This window comes from Neoarius graeffei, chromosome 19 (genome assembly GCF_027579695.1).
Source record: "Neoarius graeffei isolate fNeoGra1 chromosome 19, fNeoGra1.pri, whole genome shotgun sequence".
Classification (NCBI taxonomy): Eukaryota; Metazoa; Chordata; class Actinopteri; order Siluriformes; family Ariidae; genus Neoarius; species Neoarius graeffei.
This window is the reverse complement of record NC_083587.1, coordinates 49,749,724-49,775,644: the sequence shown is the minus strand read 5'-3', so window position 1 is coordinate 49,775,644 and position 25,921 is coordinate 49,749,724. Positions and strand designations below refer to the sequence as shown.

Here is a 25,921-nt window from a genome sequence, read left to right as displayed (position 1 = left end):
TGTAGTGGTTAGCGCTGTCGCCTCACAGCAAGAAGGTCCGGGTTTGAGCCCTGTGGCCGGCGAGGGCCTTTCTGTGCGGAGTTTGCATGTTCTCCCCGTGTCCGCGTGGGTTTCCTCCGGGTGCTCCGGTTTCCCCCACAGTCCAAAGACATGCAGGTTAGGTTAACTGGTGACTCTAAATTGACCGTAGGTGTGAATGTGAGTGTGAATGGTTGTCTGTGTCTATGTGTCAGCCCTGTGATGACCTGGCGACTTGTCCAGGGTGTACCCCGCCTTTCACCCGTAGTCAGCTGGGATAGGCTCCAGCTTGCCTGCGACCCTGTAGAACAGGATAAAGCGGCTACAGATAATGAGATGAGATGAGATGAGACTAGTCGCCACTGATCTACTCTTTTTCCACTAACAAAGCAAAGAATAAACAGAACATTTGGCCATACTGTGTCTGAAATATCACCTACTTGATATTAAATTCTTGTTGATAGAACTGTTGTATCAAAAGCAATAAAAGCAATATCGCACATGTAATTGTGTGGTTATACTAAATATCGGCACAGCTGTGATTAACTACAGGCTCATATGCCTACGACCAAATCGCAGCCATTCCAATATTCAGTATAACTGCATGTGATATCGCTCATGTGAAATTGGTTAAATATAAACATATTTAGTGTGTTTCAGGGTGGCGTTTTCCTTTTCGGCAATTTAATACTTCAAATTTGCCTCACAACTCAGAGTTATAAGAACATTTCCAGCGAAAATTTACATGGACCTCGAACGTGCTCACCGTGCATGGCTTAAGACGAGAGCAAAGTGTGACAGTTCAGATGAGACAAATATGAGATGTGAGGAAAACGTGACCATCATAAAATAACACTAATTGCTCAGAGGTCTGTGGGTGAATCCTGGCGATGAATGGTGTAATTAACCTCCAAAGTTTAATTACCTTTCATATACCTTCTTTAATTAATCCACAGACGTGATGACGCCTCTAAGAGCTGTGAAGAACCCCTAGCTGCCTCTTTCACTGCCTGACTGGAAATAGTACTGTCACTGGGGTGCTTCATCACAGGAACAATCCATTTTTATTAGCACAATACGGTGATCTCGCCTCTGTTCTCTTTCTCGCTCTGCTCTTCCCTTTCTCTGGGATTTTTTTCCCCCTCTGTTATGTAACACAGTCCATTAAAACCAGATTGAACTGCGAGATCAGAGGCAACCAGGGTGCTGCAATTCATGTCATAGGAGGATGGGCAGCTTGATGAGCGCACGCGCGTACACACACACACTCCAGCGTACCATCTCACAAATTCTCAACCACCCAAAGCGCTTTCACACTCCCACTCTTAGTATCTTGAAGAAAAAAACATCGTAGCTTTCCACTGGGGGGGAAAAAATGTTAAGTAACACATGCGGAATATTTTGTAGCCTTTTTTGTTATTTTATTAACACTAAAACAAGTACTGATAATATCCAGTATGATTTGTCAGAGATTTTTTTTTAAATTTCTATTTCACCCAACAAAGAAAACAAAGCTAAAAAAAAAAAAAAAAATGGCTAACACCTAACAAGTAGCAGTTAGCATCTTTGCATGCTAGCTGTTCCCTGCTAGCATAGATTCGTCAAATATAACAGCAAAGAATTACAGTAGGGTCCAAAACTGTGAAGCAAGAAACATTTTTTACTTTATGTTTTCAATTGTATTGTTAAAACATCAAAATCAGCACTTTAGTCAAGTTCGCAAAGCAACAAGCTAACACGAAACAACAACTATTAGCTACTAATTGCTAGTCGCTAGTTTTGCTAGGTGTTGCTAGTTTTTTTATTCATTGTTGTGGCTATGGCAGGTAGGAACAAATTCATATATTCATACATGTCAACCTATACGGAATGTCCGTATTTTATACGGATTTGATTCAATAAACGTAGTATACGGGCGTATAAATAAAGTTATACGGATTCTTTAAAAAAACTTCAATATTTATTTAGAGCTATAATCAATTCCCACGATGATAAACGTACTGTACAGCACAGACAGCCAGTAAAGAGTCTTATGAAATCGCGCGTTATCTTGTGGTAGCGAGACTTCGTTCCACTTTTGATCATCCGCACACCGCATTGTGAGAATCCCACCAACCGTGAAGTCATAGACATATAAACATACAGTGGTGCTTGAAAGTTTGTGAACCCTTTAGAATTTTCTATATTTCTGCATAAATATGACCTAAAACATCAACAGATTTTCACACAAGTCCTAAAAGTAGATAAAGAGAACCCAGTTAAACAAATGAGACAAAAATATTAGACTTGGTCATTTATTTATTGAGGAAAATGATCCAATATTACATATATGTGAGTGGCAAAAGTATGTGAACCTCTAGGATTAGCAGTTCATTTGAAGGTGAAATTAGAGTCAGGTGTTTTCAATCAATGGGATGACAATCAGGTGTGAGTGGGCACCCTGTTTTATTGAAAGAACAGGGATCTATCAAAGTCTGATCTTCACAACACATGTTTGTGGAAGTGTATCATGGCACGAGGAAAGAAGATTTCTGAGGACCTCAGAAAAAGCATTGTTGATGCTCATCAGGCTGGAAAAGGTTACAAAACCATCTCTAAAGAGTTTGGACTCCACCAATCCACAGTCAGACAGATTGTGTACAAATGGAGGAAATTCAACACCATTGTTACCCTCCCCAGGAGTGGCAGACCAACAAAGATCACTCCAAGAGCAAGGCATCTAACAGTTGCCGAGTTCACAAAGGACCCCAGGGTAACTTCTAAGCAACTGAAGGCCTCTCTCACATTGGCTAATGTTAATGTTCATGAGTCCACCATCAGGAGAACACTGAACAACAATGGTGTGCATGGCAGAGTTGCAAGGAGAAAGCCATTGCTCTCCAAAAAGAATATTGCTGCTCATCTGCAGTTTGCTAAAGATCACGTGGACAATCCAGAAGGCTATTGGAAAAATGTTTTGTGGATGGATGAGACAAAAATAGAACATTTTGGTTTAAATGAGAAGCCTTATGTTTGGAGAAAGGAAAACACTGCATTCCAGCATAAGAACCTTATCCCATCTGTGAAACATGGTGGTGGTAGTATCACGGTTTGGACTTGATTTGCTGCATCTGGTCCAGGACGGCTTGCCATCATTGATGGAACAATAAATTCTGAATTATAACTGCGAATTCTCAAGGAAAATGTCAGGACACCTGTCCATGAACTGAATCTCAAAAGAAGGTGGGTCATGCAGCAAGACAACGACCCTAAGCACACAAGTCATTCTACCAAAGAATGGTTAAAGAAGAATAAAGTAAATGTTTTGGAATGGCCAAGTCAAAGTCCTGACCTTAATCCAATGGAAATGTTGTGGAAGGACCTGACGCGAGCAGTTCATGTGAGGAAACCCACCAACATCCCAGAGTTGAAGCTGTTCTGTACGGAGGAATGGGCTAAAATTCCTCCAAGCCGGTGTGCAGGACTGATCAACAGTTACCGCAAACGTTTAGTTGCAGTTATTGCTGCACAAGGGGGTCACACCAGATACTGAAAGCAAAGGTTCACATACTTTTGACACTCACAGATATGTAATATTGGATCATTTTCTTCAATAAATAAATGACCAAGTATAATATTTTTTGTCTCATTTGTTTAACTGGGTTCTCTTTATCTACTTTTGGGGCTTGTGTGAAAATCTGATGATGTTTTAGGTCATATTTATGCAGAAATATAGAAAATTCTAAAGGGTTCACAAACTTTCAAGCACCACTGTAGACGCCGCCTTCTGCGTAGAATCATACGTCATCCATATTGGATGTGGCAAAGTGGAGATTCTTCAACCGTCTCTGGTATAGCGTCTAGACAGTAGCCAAGAATAAAGATGCCTCATTCATGTGCTGCGTTTAACTGTACCAACAGGTTTACCTTCCAAACGAGATCACATGGGATTACCTTTCACAGGTGAGACTGGAAAATACTTTGTATTCATTCTGAAGGTTTATTGTTATTAATATTGAATAAAAAGTAACTGGGATATATCATTGTTAATTATCATTCAAATTTTAGGTAAATTATTTTAATTTGCATCTAATACGGATTTTATAAGGGAAATACGGATTTTGGAGGTTGGTTATACAGGTTTGATTGACCAAAGGTTGACATGTATGTATATTCAATATCAAGATTTCTCTTTTAACTGTGAACAGAAATGAGCTGTTTATGCTAAATGTCATTACTGTATTTATGTTGCACTGTTGCGTATTTATGGTCTTAGAGTCATTTCTACTTTAAACACCAAACGTTAACACTTTTTGAGGTACAGTGACTGAAAATACTAATGGCTAGCATAGTACTGAGGTAATTGAGGTAAAACCTGGCAAGAAAATCATTATTCGTGGATTTCTGCTACGATAATCTGCTATTAGTTTTTGAGAAATGATGTGCACTACCGTTCAAAAGTTTGGGGTCACCCAGACAATTTTGTGTTTTCCATGAAAAGTCACACTTTTATTTCCCACCATAAGTTGTAAAATGAATAGAAAATATAGTCAAGGCATTTTTCTGGCCATTTTGAACATTTAATCGACCCCACAAATGTGATGCTCCAGAAACTCAATCTGCTCAAAGGAAGGTCCGTTTTATAGCTTCTCTAAAGAGCTCAACTGTTTTCAGCTGTGCTAACATGATTGTACAAGGGTTTTCTAATCATCCATTAGCCTTCTGAGGCAATGAGCAAACACATTGTACCATTAGAACACTGGAGTGATAGTTGCTGGAAATGGGCCTCTATACACCTATGGAGATATTGCACCAAAAACCTAGTCTGGTTAACACCAGACCATATCACAAGTGAAATATGGTCTGGAATCTGCCTATTGAATTTCTCGTAGGGGAGGTGTGGTTTACGATTGTCAACGGCCGTTTATTGGACGTTGCGAATGTCTATCATTTGGCGTATACGTAGCCCATGGCCAATCATGGCAGTTGTACCCGGTGACGTAGTTAGAGCGACGAAGAAGACGAAGAGGCGAAGAAGAGAAGGAAAGAGAAAGAGAAGGCAAAACAAAAATAGGAAAACAATGGCACTGAACGATTACTGCCGTTTGTGCAAGACAAATATGAGAGAAGCTGGTTTGGTTAGTTTGGTTCGTATCGCTCGCCGCCATGTTAAATGTGATCCGTAAACAGTCCCAAATAAACTACAAGCTTCCGTTTGTCGAGTAGTACGCGTCACCGTCTTTCCACCCCTCCCCACTCTCTGATTGGCTCCTTAACTCAGGCGAGCCTTTAGACCATAGTTTCCATGCTGTCTTTTCAGATCAGAACGATTGTGCAAAGCAGCATGGGATTTCCCAGGCTACCAAAAACCAGACATTTAGTAGAATTTAGCTAGAATAGTCATTTACCACATTAGCAATGTATAGAGTGTATTTCTGATTAGTTTAAAGTGATCTTCATTGAAAAGAACAGTGCTTTTCTTTCAAAAATAAGGACATTTCAAAGTGACCCCAAACTTTTGAACAGTAGTGTAATATTGGTATAAATGATGCAATATTGGTACTGTTGTCAAGACTTCTGGACCCAACTTCAGAAGATGTAAAGTGTGTCTCTCTCGCTTTGCGTGTGTGTATGTGCAGGTGTTGTAAATGCCATCTTACCTTTCTCACTGACCGACTCGCTCTCAATCTCCACATCCTCGCAACTGGTGTATTCGGGCGTGGTGGGAAGCTCTTCGTCTGAGCTGCTCAGTGATGCCCTCCTTGCTTTGCCTCCTCGCTTGCTTTTATGAGGTCTGGGTGGTGGTGGACGCACAGACTCCGATTGGTCTGAACTAAGTGAGTCGTTACGCAGCAGGTTCTCCGTCTTATCCCGTGGGCCAGAATTGGAGGGCCGGTGACTGTAGGAGTGGCCATGTGAGTGGACGTGGCCATAACGCCAGGCACCGGGCCGTTCTTCGGCCTCGGTGCAGGCCAAGGAGACGTCACTATGGCGCCGCTCATGGCGGAAACGTGACATCTCGGCATGCATGCGCATCTGCTCCTCGTATGGCTGCGGCTTCACTGGGTATCGAGCCAGGTTTGGGTCACTCCGGTAGCGTGTGTGGCACTCATCCTGGAGATGGAGATCACGCTCAGATACCAAACCTGGCTCGGGAGGATGCTGCTCGTCCTCCTGGGAGTGCCAGGCACCACGTCGGGCACGGTATGATGCCCGAGCTGACTGGGCATCCTCATAGGTGCGACCGTAGTCGGAGGGAGATCGTGGAATGCCACCTTGTCCTGGGGCATAGTGCGATGTACGTTCCTCCCTTTGGTAGTTCGGATTTGGCTCCCTAGACGCCGAAGGGCTTCTTTTCCTGCAGAAATGAAGGAAGAAGTGAAAGGTCAAATGTCAAAAAGTACACTTTATGTAATAGAATAAAGAAGCCAAGTTATATCAGCTTTTATGTACGCCTACATAAGGGCAGTTGAATAAAAAAAACAAATACATTTGCAAAAAAAAAAAAAAGATCATTATAAAGTATGATGTGATAAATCTAATGGCACATTGACTCTTCCTTTTACTTAAGCAACATATCTGTTTTCTTTCATATTCAATAAAAGAAACGACTATTCAGCTTGTGTACTGCATTTCTGCATAACTACTGTTATTTTATTTTTATAGCTATGTACGTACACTCTAGTTTGCTTTACAGTTTAATAGAATTTCACAAACAAATGAAGCTCCAGTGAACTGTATTTGCTCAGTGTGGTGTGTTGTAGGCACTGAAGCATTTCCGATACATTTTCTGATAGAGCTGATATTTTTTTTGCAAGCTTGCCTTTTACCGTGACTGAAATGCTCTGAAATCAGATCTGACAGATTGCTTTTTGTGTGTGTGTGTGTGTGTGTGTTCGAGAGGCCTGCCTCATGCATTATGCAGTCAATGCACGACACTAAGCCTTGCTCCATTCACAAATCCAAACCGCTGCCACAGCAAAATGATGTCTGAACGTTGTGTGTGTGTGTGTGTGTGTGTGTGTGTGTGTGTGTGTGTGTGTGTGTGTGTGTGTGTAAAACGTGCTTGTGTGCACTCTTGGCTTCTGTCAGCCCGCATGATGAGCTGGTTTTTGTGTTGACTAAAAAGAACGTGTCAGCAAGAGCATCATAACGTGTGTGTGTGTGTGTTTGTGCGTGCGTGTGTGTGTAGAAGGTGAGTGTGCGAGTGTGAATTGCTTCAGTAAGTGCTCTCAGCCAGCCTGCAGGGCCAGCACACCCTGAGGATATTCAGTTATGAATTCCTCTCGATGACTCTGGCAAATGCAAACATTTCCACCTTCCCTTCTGTCCCTTTCTCCTTCCGTCATTCACCGATCTACACCGACACGCTAAATAAACATCGCTGATCAAACTTCCTCCTACCGTACACATCACATCGCTATAATTTTGCTCAATAGACTATTCCAGGCTCAACTTGAATCTCATTAACATTTACTAATAATAAGCCATTCAATTATTTCTCAGAGAATCAGTCATGCTATTCCACATAACCAGAACGTCAAGGATGTAGTAGCTCATCTGGCCTGCCATCAAAACAACCAGGACTACCGAAACATCAAACAGAACTGAAATGTGGCAATGTGAGAGAGGACCAACCTCCATGACAAATTGTTCACAACAGGAAAATCAACAAAGGACTAAATTTTGTTCCCGGAGGGAAGATCTATCCAAAAAATTGATCAGAACTGAATTCGCATGATAAATGAGAGAGGAGATACAATTCTAGTGAGAAGAAAATTTGTTAAATTGACCTAATTAGCGGGGCGGCACGGTGGTGTAGTGGTTAGCGCTGTTGCCTCACAGCAAGAAGGTCCGGGTTCGAGCCCCGTGGCCGGCGAGGGCCTTTCTGTGCGGAGTTTGCATGTTCTCCCCGTGTCCGCGTGGGTTTCCTCCGGGTGCTCCGGTTTCCCCCACAGTCCAAAGACATGCAGGTTAGGTTAACTGGTGACTCTAAATTGACCGTAGGTGTGAATGTGAGTGTGAATGGTTGTCTGTGTCTATGTGTCAGCCCTGTGATGACCTGGCGACTTGTCCAGGGTGTACCCCGCCTCTCGCCCGTAGTCAGCTGGGATAGGCTCCAGCTTGCCTGCGACCCTGTAGAACAGGATAAAGCGGCTACAGATAATGAGATGAGGTGAGACAATGACCAAGTGTTGTGCAGAATGACTAGTTCTTTCAAACGAAACAATCAGAACTGAAATCCATTGAGGACTGAGGGAGGAGATTTGATTTAACAGAAAACAAACAAAGTTGTCAACAAATTGTTTACAACAGGAAAATCAACAAACAAGTCACCAAGTTTTGTTCCTCAAGCGAAGATCTACCCAGAACATCAGTCAGAACTGCAATCGGGTGAGTAATGAGAGACGAGATAAAATTCTAGTGAGAGGCCTAGAAAATGTGTTAATTTGGCCTAATTAGTAACTCGTTAGCAAAGAATTTGACAAAACAATGACCAAGTTTTATGCAGAGTGATGAGTTCTTTCAAACAAAACATTCAGAACAGAAATCCATGGAGAACTGATGGAGGAGGTATGATTTAACTGAATTGTGGACAACGGACGCCACGCCATGGCAACAGTTCATCGGTCTTATAGTCAGATGAGCTAATGTATAGTATGTGATCAGTTACAGCACAAGAACCAGTTCAGGAACCTTGCATTAATCCATCATGAAACAAACGATAAGCATCATCAGGACTGAAGCTTCCCAGAGCGTGAACTGCCACTGTGTGACAAAATATCAGCAAATAATTTGGTTTGGACAGCCACTTTTCCATCCCATTTTCTTCCCAACTTGCCAATTCCACCCACCAATCAATTCTCCACAATCATAACACAGCTACCAATTGGGAGGATGAAGGCTTGGTCCATGTGACACATAAAGCCAGTCAACCAAATCTTTTTGAACTCCTGCTCATGCTGCTTCCTCCGGCACTCTTTCGCATACAGTGTCTTGCAAAAGTATTCATCCCCCTTTGTGTTTGTCCTGTTTTGTCACATTACAAGCTGGAATTAAAATGGATTCTGGAGGGTTTAGCACCATTTGATTTACACAACATGCCTACCACTTTAAAGGAACAGTCCACCGTACTTCCATAATGAAATATGCTCTTATCTGAATTGAGACGAGCTGCTCCGTACCTCTCCGAGCTTTGCGCGACCTCCCAGTCAGTCAGACGCAGTCAGACGCGCTGTCACTCCTGTTAGCAATGTAGCTAGGCTCAGTATGGCCAATGGTATTTTTTGGGGCTGTAGTTAGATGCAACCAAACTCTTCCGCATTTTTCCTGTTTACATAGGTTTATATGACCAGTGATATGAAACAAGTTCAGTTACACAAATTGAAACGTAGCGATTTTCTATGCTATGGAAAGTCCGCACTATAATGACAGGCGTACTAACACCTTCTGTGCGCTTCGGCAGTGCATTGATACGGAGCTCAGATATCAATGCGCTGCCGAAGCGCGCAGAAGGTGTTAGTACGCCTGTCATTATAGTGCGGACTTTCCATAGCATAGAAAATCGCTACGTTTCAATTTGTGTAACTGAACTTGTTTCATATCACTGGTCATATAAACCTATGTAAACAGGAAAAATGCGGAAGAGTTTGGTCGCATCTAACTACAGCCCCAAAAAATACCATTGGCCATACTGAGCCTAGCTACATTGCTAACAGGAGTGACAGCGCGTCTGACTGCGTCTGACTGACTGGGAGGTCGCGCAAAGCTCGGACAGGTATGGAGCAGCTCGTCTCAATTCAGATAAGGGCATATTTCATTATGGAAGTACGGTGGACTGTTCCTTTAAAGGTGAAAATTGTCGTTTTATTGTGACACAAACAAGAATTAAGATGAAAAAACAGAAATCTGGAGTATGTATACGTATTCACCCCACAAGTCAATACTTTGTCAAGCCACCTTTTGCTGCAATTACAGCTGCAAGTCTCTTGGGGTGTGTCTTGATTAGCTTAGCACATATAACCACTGGGATTTTTGCCCATTCCTCAAGGCAAAACTGCTCCAACTCCTTCAAGTTAGATGGGTTGTGTTGGTGTACCGCAATCTTCAAGTTATGCCACAGATTCTCAATTGGATTGAGGTCTGGGCTTTGATTAGGCTTTGAAATGTTTCCCTTTAAACCACTCCAGTGTAGCTTTAGCAGTATGTTTAGGGTCATTGTCCTGCTGGAACGTGAACCTTCGTCCCAGTCTCAAACCTCTGGCTGACTCAAACAGGTTTTCCTCCAGAATTGCCCTGTATTTAGTGCCATCCATCTTTCCTTCAGTCCTGACCAGCTTTCCTGTCCCTGCAGATGAAAAATATCCCCACAGCATGATGCTGCCGCCACCATGCTTCACTGTAGGAATGGTGCTCTCAGGGTGTTGGGTTTGCGCCACACATGGCATTTCCCATCATGGCCAAAAAGATCAATTTTAGTCTCATCTGACCAGAGAATCTTCTTCCACGTGTTTGGGGAGTCTACCACATGCTGTCGGGCAAACTCCAAACGTGTTTTCTTAAGCAATTACTTTTTTCTGGCCACTCTTCCATAAAGCCCCACTCTGTGGAGCGTATGGCTTAAAGTGGTCCTCTGGACAGATACTCCCATCTCCGTTGTGGATCTTTGCAGCTCCTTCAGTTGGTGCCTTTGTTGCATCTCTGATTAATGCCCTCCTTGTCCGGTCTGTGAGTTTTGGTGGGCGGCCTTCTCTTGTCAGATTTGTAGTGGTGCCATATTCTTTCCATTTTGCTATAATGGATTTAATGGTGCTCTGTGGGATATTCAAAGTTTGGGATATTTTTTATAACCCAACCCTGATCTATACTTCTCCACAGCTTTGTCTCTGACCTGTTTGGAGCCTCATTGGTTTTTATGTTGCTTGCTATGTAGTGTTGCAGAGTCAGGGTCCTTCCAGAACAGGTTGATTTATACAGATATCATGTGACAGATCATGTGACACTTTGATTGCACACAGGTGGATCTTAATCAACTAATTATGTGACTTATGAAGTGAATTGGTTGGACCAGCTCTTATTTAGGGGTTTCATATGAAAGGGGGTGAATACCTATACACACTCCAGATTTCTGTTTTCATCTTAATTATTGTTTGTGTCACAATAAAACAACAATGTTCACCTTTAAAGTTGTAGGCATGTTGTGTAAATTAAATGGTGATAACCCCCCAAAAATCCTTTTTAATTCCAGCTTGTAATGTGACAAAACAGGACAAACACAAAAGGGGGTGAATACTTTTGCAAAATACTGTAAATCAGCTCACAGATATCCATGATTGGCTCATGTCACTGTGATTGACAGAATAAGACAGCACGCTATTCCTCCCAGCCAGACAACATGGCTAATATTGCTCTCTTGGTATTCAGCAACAAATGGCTGGCATCCTGGCACTTTTCTGTTTGCGCCACTCAGGAGCATTCACAACTGGAGAAATTATGTCCGAAATTATGAAATAAATACTTGTGATTTTTTTTTTCCATTTGTTGGAAAAAAGTGCATCAGAAATTATTTTTGAGATAAAATTACAAAATTTCAAGTACGACTTTTTTTTTTTTAAGTGAATTTGATGGCACCTTATAGGGTTCATGAGAATTTTTCCATTTCCAGTGCGGTTAATTTGCCTTAAACTGGATTAATGCACCTCATTAACTAACTGCCTTGTCATTATGTCATGAGCTACAACTTTTTTAAGTCTCATCAGTTTCTGGGCAACCAAAATACAGGACTGGCCAGCACATTAGAGCCTTTTTGTGGGATAGCTAATGGATTGGCTACATTCACATTAGTGCAGCAAAACAACAATAGATGAGAGCTACATTAGCTGCGGAAACAACAAAACCTAGCCATCTGGCTTTTTTTTCTTCGCCTTCTTGACCTGATCATGTACGGTTGACGAACTGTTTGCCGTCCTCCAGAGCAAAATGTGATGCATACATTAGCACGTCCATTTAATGCGTCCATTTAATCGGTTTTAATACCATGAGTCATCTCACAAATCTGATCTTTTTTTGTTGCTGGTGATGCAGATGACACAAAAACATGTCAATGTGGGCATTCGTGCTGTTTCGGACGACAGATTCGTTCGCATTATAATCAGATACACGTCACAATACCCTCACCGGCCACTTTATTAGGAACACCCACACATCCACCTTCAGTTTTCTGCGGTTCTCTAATCAGCCGATCCCTTGACAGCAGCACAATGCATCAAATCATGCAGACACAAATCAAGAGCTTCAGTTAATGTTCACTTCATTCAACCATCAGAATGGGAAAAATTATTATCTCAAAGTGTGACTTTCTTTCACTGTGGCATGGACTTAAACTTAGACAAAACTTTATTTATCCCCGAAGGGCAATTAGAAGGGCGAAAAGCGGTACATTAAAAGAGCAAGAAAATAAAATCACAAAAAGAATAAAATCACAAAAATGGGTGGGAAAGAAAAAAAAAGCGTATTATGTACAATATACAATGGCAGGCCTGTTGCCAGTAACAAAGTAAAAGAAAAAAGAAAAAAATAAATTAAAAAAAAAGGCAGCAGATAAAATCTCATCTCATCTCATTATCTGTAGCCGCTTTATCCTGTTCTACAGGGTCGCAGGCAAGCTGGAGGCTATCCCAGCTGACTACGGGCGAAAGGCGGGGTACACCCTGGACAAGTCGCCAGGTCATCACAGGGCTGACACATAGACACAGACAACCATTCACACTCACATTCACACCTACGGTCAATTTAGAGTCACCAGTTAACCTAACCTGCATGTCTTTGGACTGTGGGGGAAACCGGAGCACCCGGAGGAAACCCACGCGGACACGGGGAGAGCATGCAAACTCCGAACAGAAAGGCCCTCGCCGGCCACGGGGCTCGAACCCGGCCCTTCTTGGTGTGAGGTGACAGCGCTAACCACTACACCACCGTGCCGCCTAGCAGATAAAATATGACAAATAAATAAAATGACGCGTGGATAAAATTAAAATGACAATATGATTAGAGTGGCATTGTAGTTAAAGTGACAAGGTGATATTGTAATATTGCACATCAGGACATGTGATATTGCACTAGAGTATTGTACAGAAGACTTAAGTTATTGTAACTGTCTTAGATTTCTTAGGGTTCAGGAGGAGAATAACACTTGGAACAAAGGTTGCTCTCCTCCTCTGGGTCTTACAGGCCGGACAGCGGAACCTGCGGCCAGATGGCAGCTGCTCAAATGCCGGAACAAAGCATGAGTCGAGTCCTTAAGAATTCGACGAGCCAGGCCGCTAGCCTGCTGCTCGTACACAGTATTCAGGTGGCGAGCAGGAAGTCCAATAATCTTAGAACACACCTTGACAATATTATGCAGGCGGTTCCTATCCTGTACAGTAATGGAGTAATACCAACAGCATATAGAAAAAGCTAAAACACTTTCAATGAATGTATAATAGAATGTCAACAAGATGTTCTGACTGACAGAAAAAGAGTTCAGTTTCCTTAGTAGGTACATCCTCTGGTGGCACTTCCTCAGGATCTCTTCTGTGTTGGAAGAGAACCTCAGTTGGCAGTCCAGAATGGTTCCCAGGTATTTATATTCCTCAACTGTCTCGACCGGAAAACCGTGGGCCATAGTAGTGACAGCCGCCACTAGTTCCCTTTGGCATGGGTGTCGGTTTGAGCCAGATGGACTGGTTTGAGTATTTCAGAAACTGATGATCTCCTGGGGTTTTCACACACAACAGTTACACAGAATGGTGCGAAAAACAAAAAAACATTGAGTGAGTGACAGTTCTGTGGATGGAAACAAACGCCTGGTTGATTCGAGAGGTCAGAGGAAAATGGATAGATTCAAGGTGGTTCAAGCTGCCAGGAAGGATACAGCAACTCCTAGCAACTCTTTACAACCGTGGTGAGCAGAAAAGCATCTCAGCATGCAACAGTAGAAGACTAGTCTGGTTAACACCAGACCATATCACAAGTGAAATATGGTCTGGAATCCGCCTATTGAATTTCTCGTAGGGGAGGTGTGGTTTACGATTGTCAACAGCCGTTTATTGGACGTTGCGAATGTCTATCATTTGGCGTATACGTAGCCCATGGCCAGTCATGGCAGTTGTACCCGGTGACGTAGTTAGAGCGACGAAGAGGCGAAGAAGAGAAGGAAAGAGAAAGAGAAGGCAAAACAAAAATAGGAAAACAATGGCACTGAACGATTACTGCCATTTGTGCAAGACAAATATGAGAGAAGCTGGTTTGGTTAGTTTGGTTCGTATCGCTCGCCGCCATGTTAAATGTGATCCGTAAACAGTCCCAAATAAACTACAAGCTTCCGTTTATCGAGTCGTACGCGTCACCGTCTTTCCACCCCTCCCCACTCTCTGATTGGCTCCCTAACTCAGGCGAGCCTTTAGACCATAGTTTCCATGCTGTCTTTTCAGATCGGAACGATTGTGCAAAGCAGCATGGGATTTCCCAGGCTAGTAGAAGACCACAGTGGGTTCCACTCCTGCCAGCCAAGAACAGGAATCTTATGCCGCTTTTCCACTACCAACGCGGCTGAGTTGGGCTGAGCCGTGCTGGGCTGAGTTGAGCTGAGTGGGGCTGTTGGAGTTGCATTTCGAGTACAACCGCGCTGAACCGTGCTGGCTGGAAGTGGGTGGACACATTGGGTGGAGTTAGCGAAAGTGGGTGGACGTCACGTGATGTCGTTAGGCGGCGCAAACAGTGACATCAGTGACCTTTTAAGCGGTAGTCTCACAACCCGGAGAGTAAACAATAAACATGGAGGACATGGAGTCGTTAGTGTTGCTGGTCTTGGTGCTGTGGCTTGTTGTCGCCGACAACGCCAACAGATACTGGCAAGAGCGTATAGATGAGGCGAGGCGCATAAGGCTTCATAATTCTCGTAATTCTTCTTCTTCCGGGTTTACGGTGTTTACAGATCCCAGCGTGCTCGCGGGGCGTGTGTGGGCGTGTGAGGACACTCCTCCTCACCAGTCAGTGCACAGGGGAGTGTCTCCTCACGCCCCTAGCCCCACTCAGCTCGGTTTGGCTCGCTTCAGCCCTACTCCAAAACCGTGCGAGTTTTGGGTGCTAAGCAGGGCTGAAGCGAGCTGAGTCGTGCTGTTCTTAGATAGTCGAAACGCGAGCCGTGTCGGGCTGAAATGAGCTGAAGTGAGCTGAAAAAGGGTAGTGGAAAAGGGCCATTAGAATCAAGCACAAGTTCCTATTAAAGTGGCCAGTGACTGTAATTATCTATGTGAACCTTCAAGATCGACAAATCTGATCTAATTGGACCTTAAGGACCACTACTGTACTTATAATTATGTTTAATAAAACCTAAAATGTACTGCATGCATCTTTGCAGGAAACAAATACATATTAAAAGGACAAAATATGTGCCCTTGAGTGCCTGCAGTTTCAAAAAAAAAAAAAAAAAACACCTCAGGAGTGGGTGGAGAAATGATGCTGCATTAATGCCCACACACTCACAGAGGGAATAAATTGCTCAAATGTGTGCGTGTGCAAAAGTGAAAAGCAATCAAGGTGAAATTAGAAGAGAGCCCACTGGGGAAGAACAGCAACTCGACAGTGATGACAGTGTGAGTAATGATCCGCGTCCACCGTGCACTAACACAGCCAACATTAACACCTAATCATATTGTAAACCTCTCAACGTATCAAATGTTCCAGTTTGTATATTTCGAAAGTAATAAATTGAGCAGGCAGTGTGTGGGGGGTATTTTACCAAACCAACATGTCATTTCTGAAAACATACCCTAATTAGGAAGCTGGTGGAGTTTTACTTGTTTACGTAAAGTCCTCCTGAATAAAGCTACCTCTGTTGTACTTTAGTTATGTAAGGAATCAAACATGATGATGCATGCAGTTACAGACTGCGATATAAATGGATCTATAATGCTGTTATAATCCACAACGGGGTGATGATGTGGAGGGCCGTTAAACGCAGAAGTTAGCGTTCCTCTCACGCCACAGAAATTTGCCAATTTGTACAATATTTTAGAATTATATTGCAGGAAATGTTCATGTTATCGCCTAGATTATAAACAATTGTTCCCTTACCAGCTTCTTAGTATTAATAAGATTGAAAAAAAGGTACCCTATGGGTACGTTTGGCTACTGCTAATTAATAAAATTCTTTTCTGATCCCATGTCCATACAGTAAATACAGCATATATACATGTTATCAATGATTCTCACCTCATCTCTTATAAGCATCACCAAGCTGTGATCAGCATCAGGGCTTTGTTCAAAATACAGTGCTGTGAACTAGATCCATTTTCAAAATAGTAAGAAAGCACTTGTTCATGAATTTTATGTTAGAAGCATTATTTAGTTCGGAAGCTGAGAGAGGCCCTTCATATAATCCTTTTTTTTATTCACCTTGTTATCCCGAGATAACGACATAATTAATTCAGGATCTCGAGAAAACAACACAACTAACTCGAGATCTCGAGAAAACAAAACCGTTATTTCGAGATCTCGAGAAAACAAAACAATTATTCCGTGATCTCGAGAAAACAAAGCAATTATTTCATGATCTCGAGTAAACAGCTGAGAAATGGTTCATTCAGGTGCGCCAAGAGACTTGTGATATGCTGACTTTGGGGCTATTTCTCATTCTGTATAGACGCAACTTTGGTCATTAGAATGTCTGGAATAATCGATCACCTAATAAGGCAATATTTTGATCAGGGGTTGACACAGGGAGAGATTGCATTAAAGTGCCATTCCACCATTGGATGTATTTTTTTGGCATACAATACAATATATTTTATGACAACACGACTAGACAGAGAAATCTTTTAGCTTCAAAATGATATATCAAACATAATTTTTTGACAACGACAAGTATATTAATTTTGCGACCAAAGTCACCTACCCTTTTAATTTCCGCGCGGTAGTGAAACGTGATGTCATCGGCAGGTTCCCCTTCTTGTGTACCACGTCACGTGTGACGTGGCACAGATTATCAGCAATGGCGGATAGAACGCGATTGTCAGCTTCGGAAAAGAAGCGAAGGAAAATAGCAAGTGATGCCCAAAGGAGACGGTCGATGGTGAATATCGGCACAGCAATCGACAAGTGGAAATCGCGTTCTATCCGCCATTGCTGATAATCTGTGCCACGTCACACGTGACGTGGTACACAAGAAGGGGAACCTGCCGATGACATCACGTTTCACTACCGCGCGGAAATTAAAAGGGTAGGTGACTTTGGTCGCAAAATTAATATACTTGTCGTTGTCAAAAAATTATGTTTGATATATCATTTTGAAGCTAAAAGATTTCTCTGTCTAGTCATGTTGTCATAAAATATATTGTATTTTATGCCAAAGAATACATCCAATGGTGGAATGGCACTTTAAGTCTTTTAATAAGGGATCATTTCAAAATTAGTCCGCGGCACCTCCGCAGAAGACTGGCCCGGCTTCGTCTCTACCGACGGAGATACAGTGATCCAGCTGAGATCATGAAATAATTGTTTTGTTTTCTCGAGATCTCGAAATAACGGTTTTGTTTTCTCTAGATCTCAAATTAGTTGTGTTGTTTTCTCGAGATCCTGAATTAATTATGTCATTATCTCGGGATAACAAGGTGAATAAAAAAAGATTATATGAAGGGCCTCTCGCGGCTTCCGTAATTTAGTACTAATGAGCACATTTTGTTTCACAAGTCTAGTGTAAAGACTCTAAAATAAAAAAAATTAAATTAAAAAAATTAAAGCAAATCGCAAAAGTTTGACCAATTATACTTTTAACTTTTACTCTTAGTTTTCACATTTGTCAAAGAATATATCAGAATTTTTTTTTTTAATTATTCACTGAAAAACATAAGTACTCATTACAACTCTTGTTGAATGGCTGGAATTCTTAGCTGAAATATCTGCCAAAAAGCTCAAAAAAAAAAACAAACTTTCATTTGACCTTTCAGAAGAACCAAACAAAAAAAAAGCTGTGATAATCAAAAGGTAAATTTTCTTAAAATAAACACCACTTACTTGATATCGACTCAGTAGTCTTGGTGAAAGCACAAGGTGAATTTCGTTTATCTTTTTATCTGCCGATTATCTTCAGATACTACGAAGTTATAACGAGGTTTCTCTTATTTCGTTTCTGGTTCTGACTGGTTCTGAAGTTTATCAAGAAGTAGAATAGGTAATCGAACTTCATCAGGATTAAGTGCTGATTGGTTACGAAGTTTTGCTATTGTCACACTCATTCTTACATTCTTATACTCGTTCTTGTGTACCTTTGATAACGCGAGATCAACTGTCCATATCGTGAGATCACGATTCACCGTTCTGATGATTGTAATACTTATGTGCATGCGCTATTACACTAATTCTTACAACATGATGATAACGCGCATGGATGCAAGTAAAAAATTTTCAAAAACCTGAAAAGTCTGACAAGGTCAGACGTGCATGGCACAGCCATGCGGGGGGGTTTACAAAGGGGGGTGAGCCCCCCTTAGGGCTCGAAAAAACATTTAATTTACAAGTTAAAATGGTTGTCTCTCATGCAATCTCATGCAAACATTTATAATATTAATAGTTATATGATTTGCATATTCACATCAAATGTTTAATACATTTCATCAGTTCATCTGAAATAACAATATTTCAAGTACAAGGCTTGATGTTTCAAAACATCTAGCAACTACTAATTTAAATGTTGAAACAACCATTTTTAATATGCTTTTGCTGTGATACCTTTTTTACAATATATACACTGGAATAGCTGTGTTGATTTGGTCGAACAACGTGCTACGTGCGTGAAACATGATATCACACATGTATAACACCGTGAAACAATGGGCTAGTCAGGACCGCTCGTCGGTGAGCGGCGTATGAATTGAATGAGGTTTGTGGCGAAGACGAGATGAAAAGATTTGTCTCGTGCAGAGACGGTACCGCAGTAACCCGGTAATACGCTGAGAGTGAGACAGTCACTACGTTTACATGCACATAGAGAGAATCGAATTTCTGCCGTTGCTCGACTGAAATCGAAGTTCAAAATGCCATGTATACACCTTAATTCGGCTGAAATTGAACCGAACTTGATTTCTCGGAATCGAGCTACACGACCTAGTTTATGCGATTTCTGCCGAGCTACTTTGTGCATGTATACCCTATCCAGCTAGTTGTCAAGCTACTTCCGGAAGTGACGAGTGACGAGACCACAAGCGGGAAACACAACAGCCTCGGTCGGCATGACAACGAATCATGACAACGGCATGAATCTTTTCTTTTTGTGGCATTGTTTGCACCGTTAAAATTTAGCTCACTTACTGTATCACCAAATACATCTGTACAGCTGTTGGATAGCTGTGAATTGTGTACATAAACAAGTCATTGTATTTGTGTGTGTATATATATATATATATATATATATATATATATATATATATATATAAAATGTGTCCAACATCTGAAGAATGTCAATAAAAAACAACTGAACTTTTTGTGTGTTTATTAAGACATAAGTTAAATTGTAAGCAAAAAAAAATATTTTTTTGTAAGCAAAAAATGGACTTTAGAAAAATATTATTGTGCAAAATAAGTTGTCTTACAAAACAGTGGTCTGCGCCGGACAGTTTGTAGCCATAGTCTGTTAGAGCAAGCCTAACAGCTTGAACACGGAACTGCTAGTGTTGCCAGATTGGGGGTTTTAAGTGCATTTTAGCGGATTTGAACATGTTTTGGGCTGGAATACGTCAGCAGTATCTGGCAACACTATAGCTCTTCTTCATGACGACAACCGGAAGTGTACCAACACGATGGGGCGTGCAGCGCCACGTGTGGCTCGGGTGCACAATGCACCTTGCACAATAGCCCGATTTACTTGTGCATGTAGGATTGGATTTCTCTGGCACCCCTGCTGGGACCCTTTGCTCGATTACCAACAGCAGCTCGATTTGGACGTGCATGTAAACGTAGTCAGTGAGAGGGCCACCCCTATACCCCCCCCAAAAATCTCAACGGATTTACACGATTTGGAAAAATTACTTTTTCAGAACTGAAAAAAACGGAGCTTCCGGCACATGCCAAAACTTGCACCCATGAACACGTGATCAACTGTTCATATCGTGAGATCACGATTCACCGTTCGGGTGATTGTAATACTTATGCGCATGCGCTATTGTAATCCTTCTGTGTATGCGTATGCGCAGTGCGTGATTTTTACACTCTTACAGCACGATGACATAATGGCTGCCGTGTTTATATGAGGCAGTTGCCACAAAAACTGCTTGAGGACTTTCCTGTGGTGGAAAACAGATGGATACAAAAAGTCTTTGAAACTGGAGACTCCTTCCATAAATATTAAATAAACATCTACTTCGAGAAAGCTTCACCATCTCAATGATTATGTATTTTTACTTTGTTACATAACAACTCACTTTTGTATATCGTCCACCATACACGTTCCCAGGAATGACTTAGATTAGATTAGATTAGATTAGATTAGATTAGATTAGATTAGATTAAACTTTATTGATCCATTCGGAAGGGTTCCCTCAGGGAAATTAAGAATTAATTAAGAATTAAGACTTGTTGCTATAGTAACGACAACGTATTAGAACAAGCATGTTAATATGAATCTAAGGGCATGTAATGGTATATCATATGATGACAGATGTCCACAAGTGGCAGCGACCCGCAGTTTTCTCCACCTACACAGACGGTCTGCGCCGGCTACTCGATCCCAGAAAAAATAAAATAAAATCTTGCCTCTCAATGTTCAAGCAATTTATATCGTCTCCCTTGCCCACAATTTGCTACAAATCCAATTGTTTCACCACGAAATTGTCTTTGATTCGGGTCTAGCATACCAGAAGCGACGCCATATTTGTTGATCGATTCTCGCGCTCTGATTGCCTGAGCCGGACCATGTGACCAAGCCGTAGCGTATGTAGTTATGTTACAGAGCCAGGCAGCGTATTACAGAGGGTAACTGAGAAAGCCAAGCACACATACATCTGGAGGGAAATTTCATACATATTTTGTAAGTATTTTACAGGGAAACGGTTTGCACCAGAAGGCATGTAAATTTAAAAATTTTCTCAGGGGGTATGCCCCCAGACCCCCCAAGCATTAGCACGGCTCTAGCGTACTGTGGCAGCGCCACTGCTGCAAATTCCAGAGCTGCCTACTACTTTTTTTTATGCGGCTACTTCAGATTTTCTGAAGAACCCTGAACGATGAATCGTGATACAAACTTATGAAGATTCGAATCAATGAAATAAGAAATGAACAGCAATTATTATCAGGCTGCATAATCTCTTAGCTTTTCCTAGCTGTTATTGCATTGTTTAGACAGCACAGGGTCCAATAAGATACAATAGCGGGAATACACGTGACTTCACTATAGGTGGAAGTAACACAGCTCGAATGCTGCGAAAACACACAAAAAATATCTAAAATGGGAAAGAGTTGCTGTGTGATTGACTGTACAGAGAGCTTTAACAAGAAATCAGAGCTCTCTTTTTACAGACTGCTGAAAGCTAAAGAAAAGAGAGGCAAATGAAGGGAGTAGAAATGTTTGGGGTTTTTTTTTAAGAAAAGGCCTAATTATAAAGGAATATTTTAGTTAATACGGGTAGGCTCTTATATTTTACTCCAAGCTTTACAAATGTGGGTAAATAATTAGTGTTGGTTATTAAGAAAATGAAACAAAAGGGTTGTTTTTTTATTATTGAACAAAAGGAATATTTAAGTTTATAAAGAATATGAAAATAAATGTTGCATTATGGGCGGCACGGTGGTGTAGTGGTTAGCGCTGTCGCCTCACAGCAAGAAGGTCCGGGTTCGAGCCCCGTAGCCGGCGAGGTCCTTTCTGTGCGGAGTTTGCATGTTCTCCCCGTGTCCGCGTGGGTTTCCTCCGGGTGCTCCGGTTTCCCCCACAGTCCAAAGACATGCAGGTTAGGTTAACTGGTGACTCTAAATTGACCGTAGGTGTGAATGTGAGTGTGAATGGTTGTCTGTGTCTATGTGTCAGCCCTGTGATGACCTGGCAACTTGTCCAGGGTGTACCCCGCCTTTCGCCCGTAGTCAGCTGGGATAGGCTCCAGCTTGCCTGCGATCCTGTAGAACAGGATAAAGCGGCTAGAGATAATGAGATGAGATGAGATGAGATGAGATGAGATGAGGGAAAAACAAATTGCGAACCCAATATCGTGAATCGAATTAAATTGGATCGAATCATGAATTGGCTGAATCGTTACATGCCAATGAATCTGTGATTTGAATTACAGCCAGCACCACATTCAGGGCTGCTGTTTCAAAAAAATACTTAACACATTCTGACCAATCAGTGGTATATATACATAATACAACCAGCATTTATTTATGCAAAACTTGTTAGTGAATAATAAATGAAGCCGACAATGCACATACTGTATATCCTTGTGTGTATTGTGGATTTGTCCAGACTGCAGACTGTATCGAGTTTTCCTAGCTATACAATATTGCCCCAAATGCTACACCACGGGTAAAATATAAAATGATAGAATGCAGGCGCTTTCAGGAAAGTTGTTTTTGAGGCAGGTTTGGCCACATGTGACTAATAAACTGTCTCAAATCTGGAAATATGACACTGCCAGAAAGGAGAAGTCCCAGCCAATCAATAATTTGGAAAGCCTGCAGCCTCGAAAGGCAGAAAGCTAATAAAAGATAGTGAAGAGGGAATCGGGAACAGGGTGAATGACAGGTGTGTGTATGCGTGTGAACAACTCGAGATGCTGCCGTAAGCTCGGCTTCTCCCAACAGACATGACGATATTTCGAATCGTGTCAAAGGCATCGCTGAGAAGCGCATAAATCGAAGATGGTCATGAAGGCAGCATGGAAAGATGATCGGGTGAAATTTATTGCAGTTTCAACAGCAAGACGGGAGAAAAACAAAGCAGGCAGAATTTAGGCGTGTTATTGTCCTGAGTATCACAAGATTACACATGGAGCGTTCTAAATTTGTCAATTGTGTGATTAAACACAACACACGCTCACATGACCTAGCCAAACAGGAATAAGGCATCTGGTAAAGGCAGGAGCCCAAAAACCTGCGTGCTAAGGAACCTTCCAGAACAGGACACAGGAAGCAGCTTCACAGTTACACACGCGTCATTATTGCCCCCTGGAGCCAATGTACTGAGATTTTGGGTTTGTGCCAGTTTTATCCTCCGCACTTTCACACTGCAGGGCCCCGGCTACATGTGGGGATCAGTACTGGCTACATACTAGGCATGTACAGGAAATTAAACAGATAATCGTTAGAAGCATGGTGTTGGAATTTTTTTAATGTGATGAGCAGTGATGGGACAAGACAGAAATTCTCTCTTCATGATCTTCCACTAATTCTCGCTCATCCACATTTACTCCGATTGCATTATGTTACCAGATCTGCCAACCTTTGCAGACACTCACCAACCACTTTATTAGGAACACCCATCCACCTGCTGTTTTAGGCGGTTCTCTAATCAGCCGATCCCTTGACAACAGCACAATGCATGCATCAGATCATGCAGACACAAATCAAGAGCTTCAGTTAATGTTCACTTTATTCAAACACCAGGATGGGAAAAATTGTGATCTCAAAGTGTGACTTTCTTTCACCGTGGCATGGGTGTTGGTTTGAGCCAGATGGACTGGTTTGAGTATTTCAGAAACTGCTGATCTCCTGGGGGTTTCTCCAGAGTTTACACAGAATGGTGCGAAAAACAAAAAAAACACTGAGTGAGCGACAGTTCTGTGGGTGGAAACAAACGCCTTGTTGTTAAGGGAGATCAGAGGAAAATGGCCAGATTCAAGGTGGTTCAAGCTGCCAGGAAGGATGTAGTAACTTATAGCAACTCTTTACAACCGTGGTGAGCAGAAAAGCATCTCAGCATGCAACAGCAGATGACCACATTGGGTTCCACTCCTGCAGCCAAGAACAGGAATCTTAGTTTAGAATCAAGCACAAGTTCCTATTAAAGTGCGCTAGTGAGTGTACAGTATTTTACACATGAGCACTTAAGTTAACGACAGAGTATGCCATCAAGCAAGAATATGCCAAAAGCACATTTTAATTCACCCCAATAAAACAGAAGGTGAGCCAGTTGGCATGTTAATCTGGAATGATTTACACAACACGGTGGTGTAGTGGTTAGCGCTGTCACCTCACAGCAAGAAAGTTCTGGGTTCGAGCCCAGTGGCTGACGAGGGCCTTTCTGTGCGGAGTTTGCATGTTCTCCCCATGTCTGCGTGGGTTTCCTCCGGGTGCTCCGGTTTCCCCCACAGTCCAAAGACATGCAGGTTAGGTTAACTGGTGACTCTAAATTGAGCGTAGGTGTGAATGTGAGTGTGAATGGTTGTGTGTCTCTATGTGTCAGCCCTGCAATGATCTGGCAACTTGTCCAGGGTGTACCCCGCCTCTCGCCCATAGTCAGGTGGGAGAGGCTCCAGCTTGCCCATGACCCTCACAGGATAAGCGGTTACAGATAATGATGGATGGATGGATGGATGGATGGATGGATGATTTACGCAAGGACTTTGAACTAATACTTATAAAGCAGAAAATAATTAAATATGCTGTTCAAACAGTAGATCACCAATTAAACATATCAGCCATATGGACACTAGAAAACTGATTTGCACATTTAAAAAAAAGATTAAATTGAAAATGTACTGATGAGGGTTTTTTTTTACTACTTTGCCACTGCCAACAAGCAGTTCCCGACTGCACAGCTGATAATATTATTACACCCTCCCTCCTTCTCCTTACACCTGAAATAGTAGAAGTGCTCATGACCTCTGCCAACTTTGTTGGAGAAGGTTACGTTTTTGCCTCCGTTTGGTTGGTTGGTTGGTTGGTTGTTTCCAATGTAACTCAAAAAGTAGTGAACGGATTTTGATGAAATTGAGGAAAGGTGGATCATGGGCCAAGAAACAGTTGATTTGATTTTGATGCAAATCTAGATATGTAGGCAGATCCGGGATTTTTTTTTTTTTTGCCTGTTCCCAACGTAACTCAAAAAGTGCTGAACGGATATTGATGAAATTTGGTGGACAGCTTTTGTATTATCCTTGGTTCAAGTGATTTGATTTTGATGTTGATATGTGGCTTGGTGGAGGTATAAACTCTACAGAGTGTCCTTCTAGTTTTCCTGTCATTCTTAAAGGAACAGTCCACCGTACTTCCATAATGAAATATGCTCTTATCTGAATTGAGACGAGCTGCTCCGTACCTCTCCGAGCTTTGCGCGACCTCCCAGTCAGTCAGACGCGCTGTCACTCCTGTTAGCAATGTAGCTAGGCTCAGTATGGCCAATGGTATTTTTTGGGGCTGTAGTTAGATGCGACCAAACTCTTCCGCGTTTTTCCTGTTTACATAGGTTTATATGACCAGTGATATGAAACAAGTTCAGTTACACAAATTGAAACGTGGCGATTTTCTATGCTATGGAAAGTCCGCACTATAATGACAGGCGTACTAACACCTTCTGCGCGCTTCGGCAGTGCATTGATACGGAGCTCAGATATCAATGAGCTGTCGAAGCGCGCAGAAGGTGTTAGTACGCCTGTCATTATAGTGCGGACTTTCCATAGCATAGAAAATCGCTACGTTTCAATTTGTGTAACTGAACTTGTTTCATATCACTGGTCATATAAACCTATGTAAACAGGAAAAACGCGGAAGAGTTTGGTCGCATCTAACTACAGCCCCAAAAAATACCATTGGCCATACTGAGCCTAGCTACATTGTTAACAGGAGTGACAGCGAGTCTGACTGCGTCTGACTGACTGGGAGGTCGCGCAAAGCTCGGAGAGGTACGGAGCAGCTTGTCTCAATTCAGATAAGAGCATATTTCATTATGGAAGTACGGTGG

The 25,921-nt window shown here is 42.1% G+C and overlaps 1 protein-coding gene across 1 annotated transcript in view; it reads right to left on the bottom strand.

Annotated features, from left to right (window-relative positions):
- Positions 1–25,921, bottom strand: part of rims2a (regulating synaptic membrane exocytosis 2a) — a 454,274-nt gene that overhangs the window by 245,797 nt on the left and 182,556 nt on the right. The window contains exon 6 of the mRNA XM_060900221.1: positions 5,658–6,355. Within this exon, the coding sequence (XP_060756204.1) occupies positions 5,658–6,355 (698 nt within the window). The remainder of the gene's footprint in view (positions 1–5,657; positions 6,356–25,921) is intronic.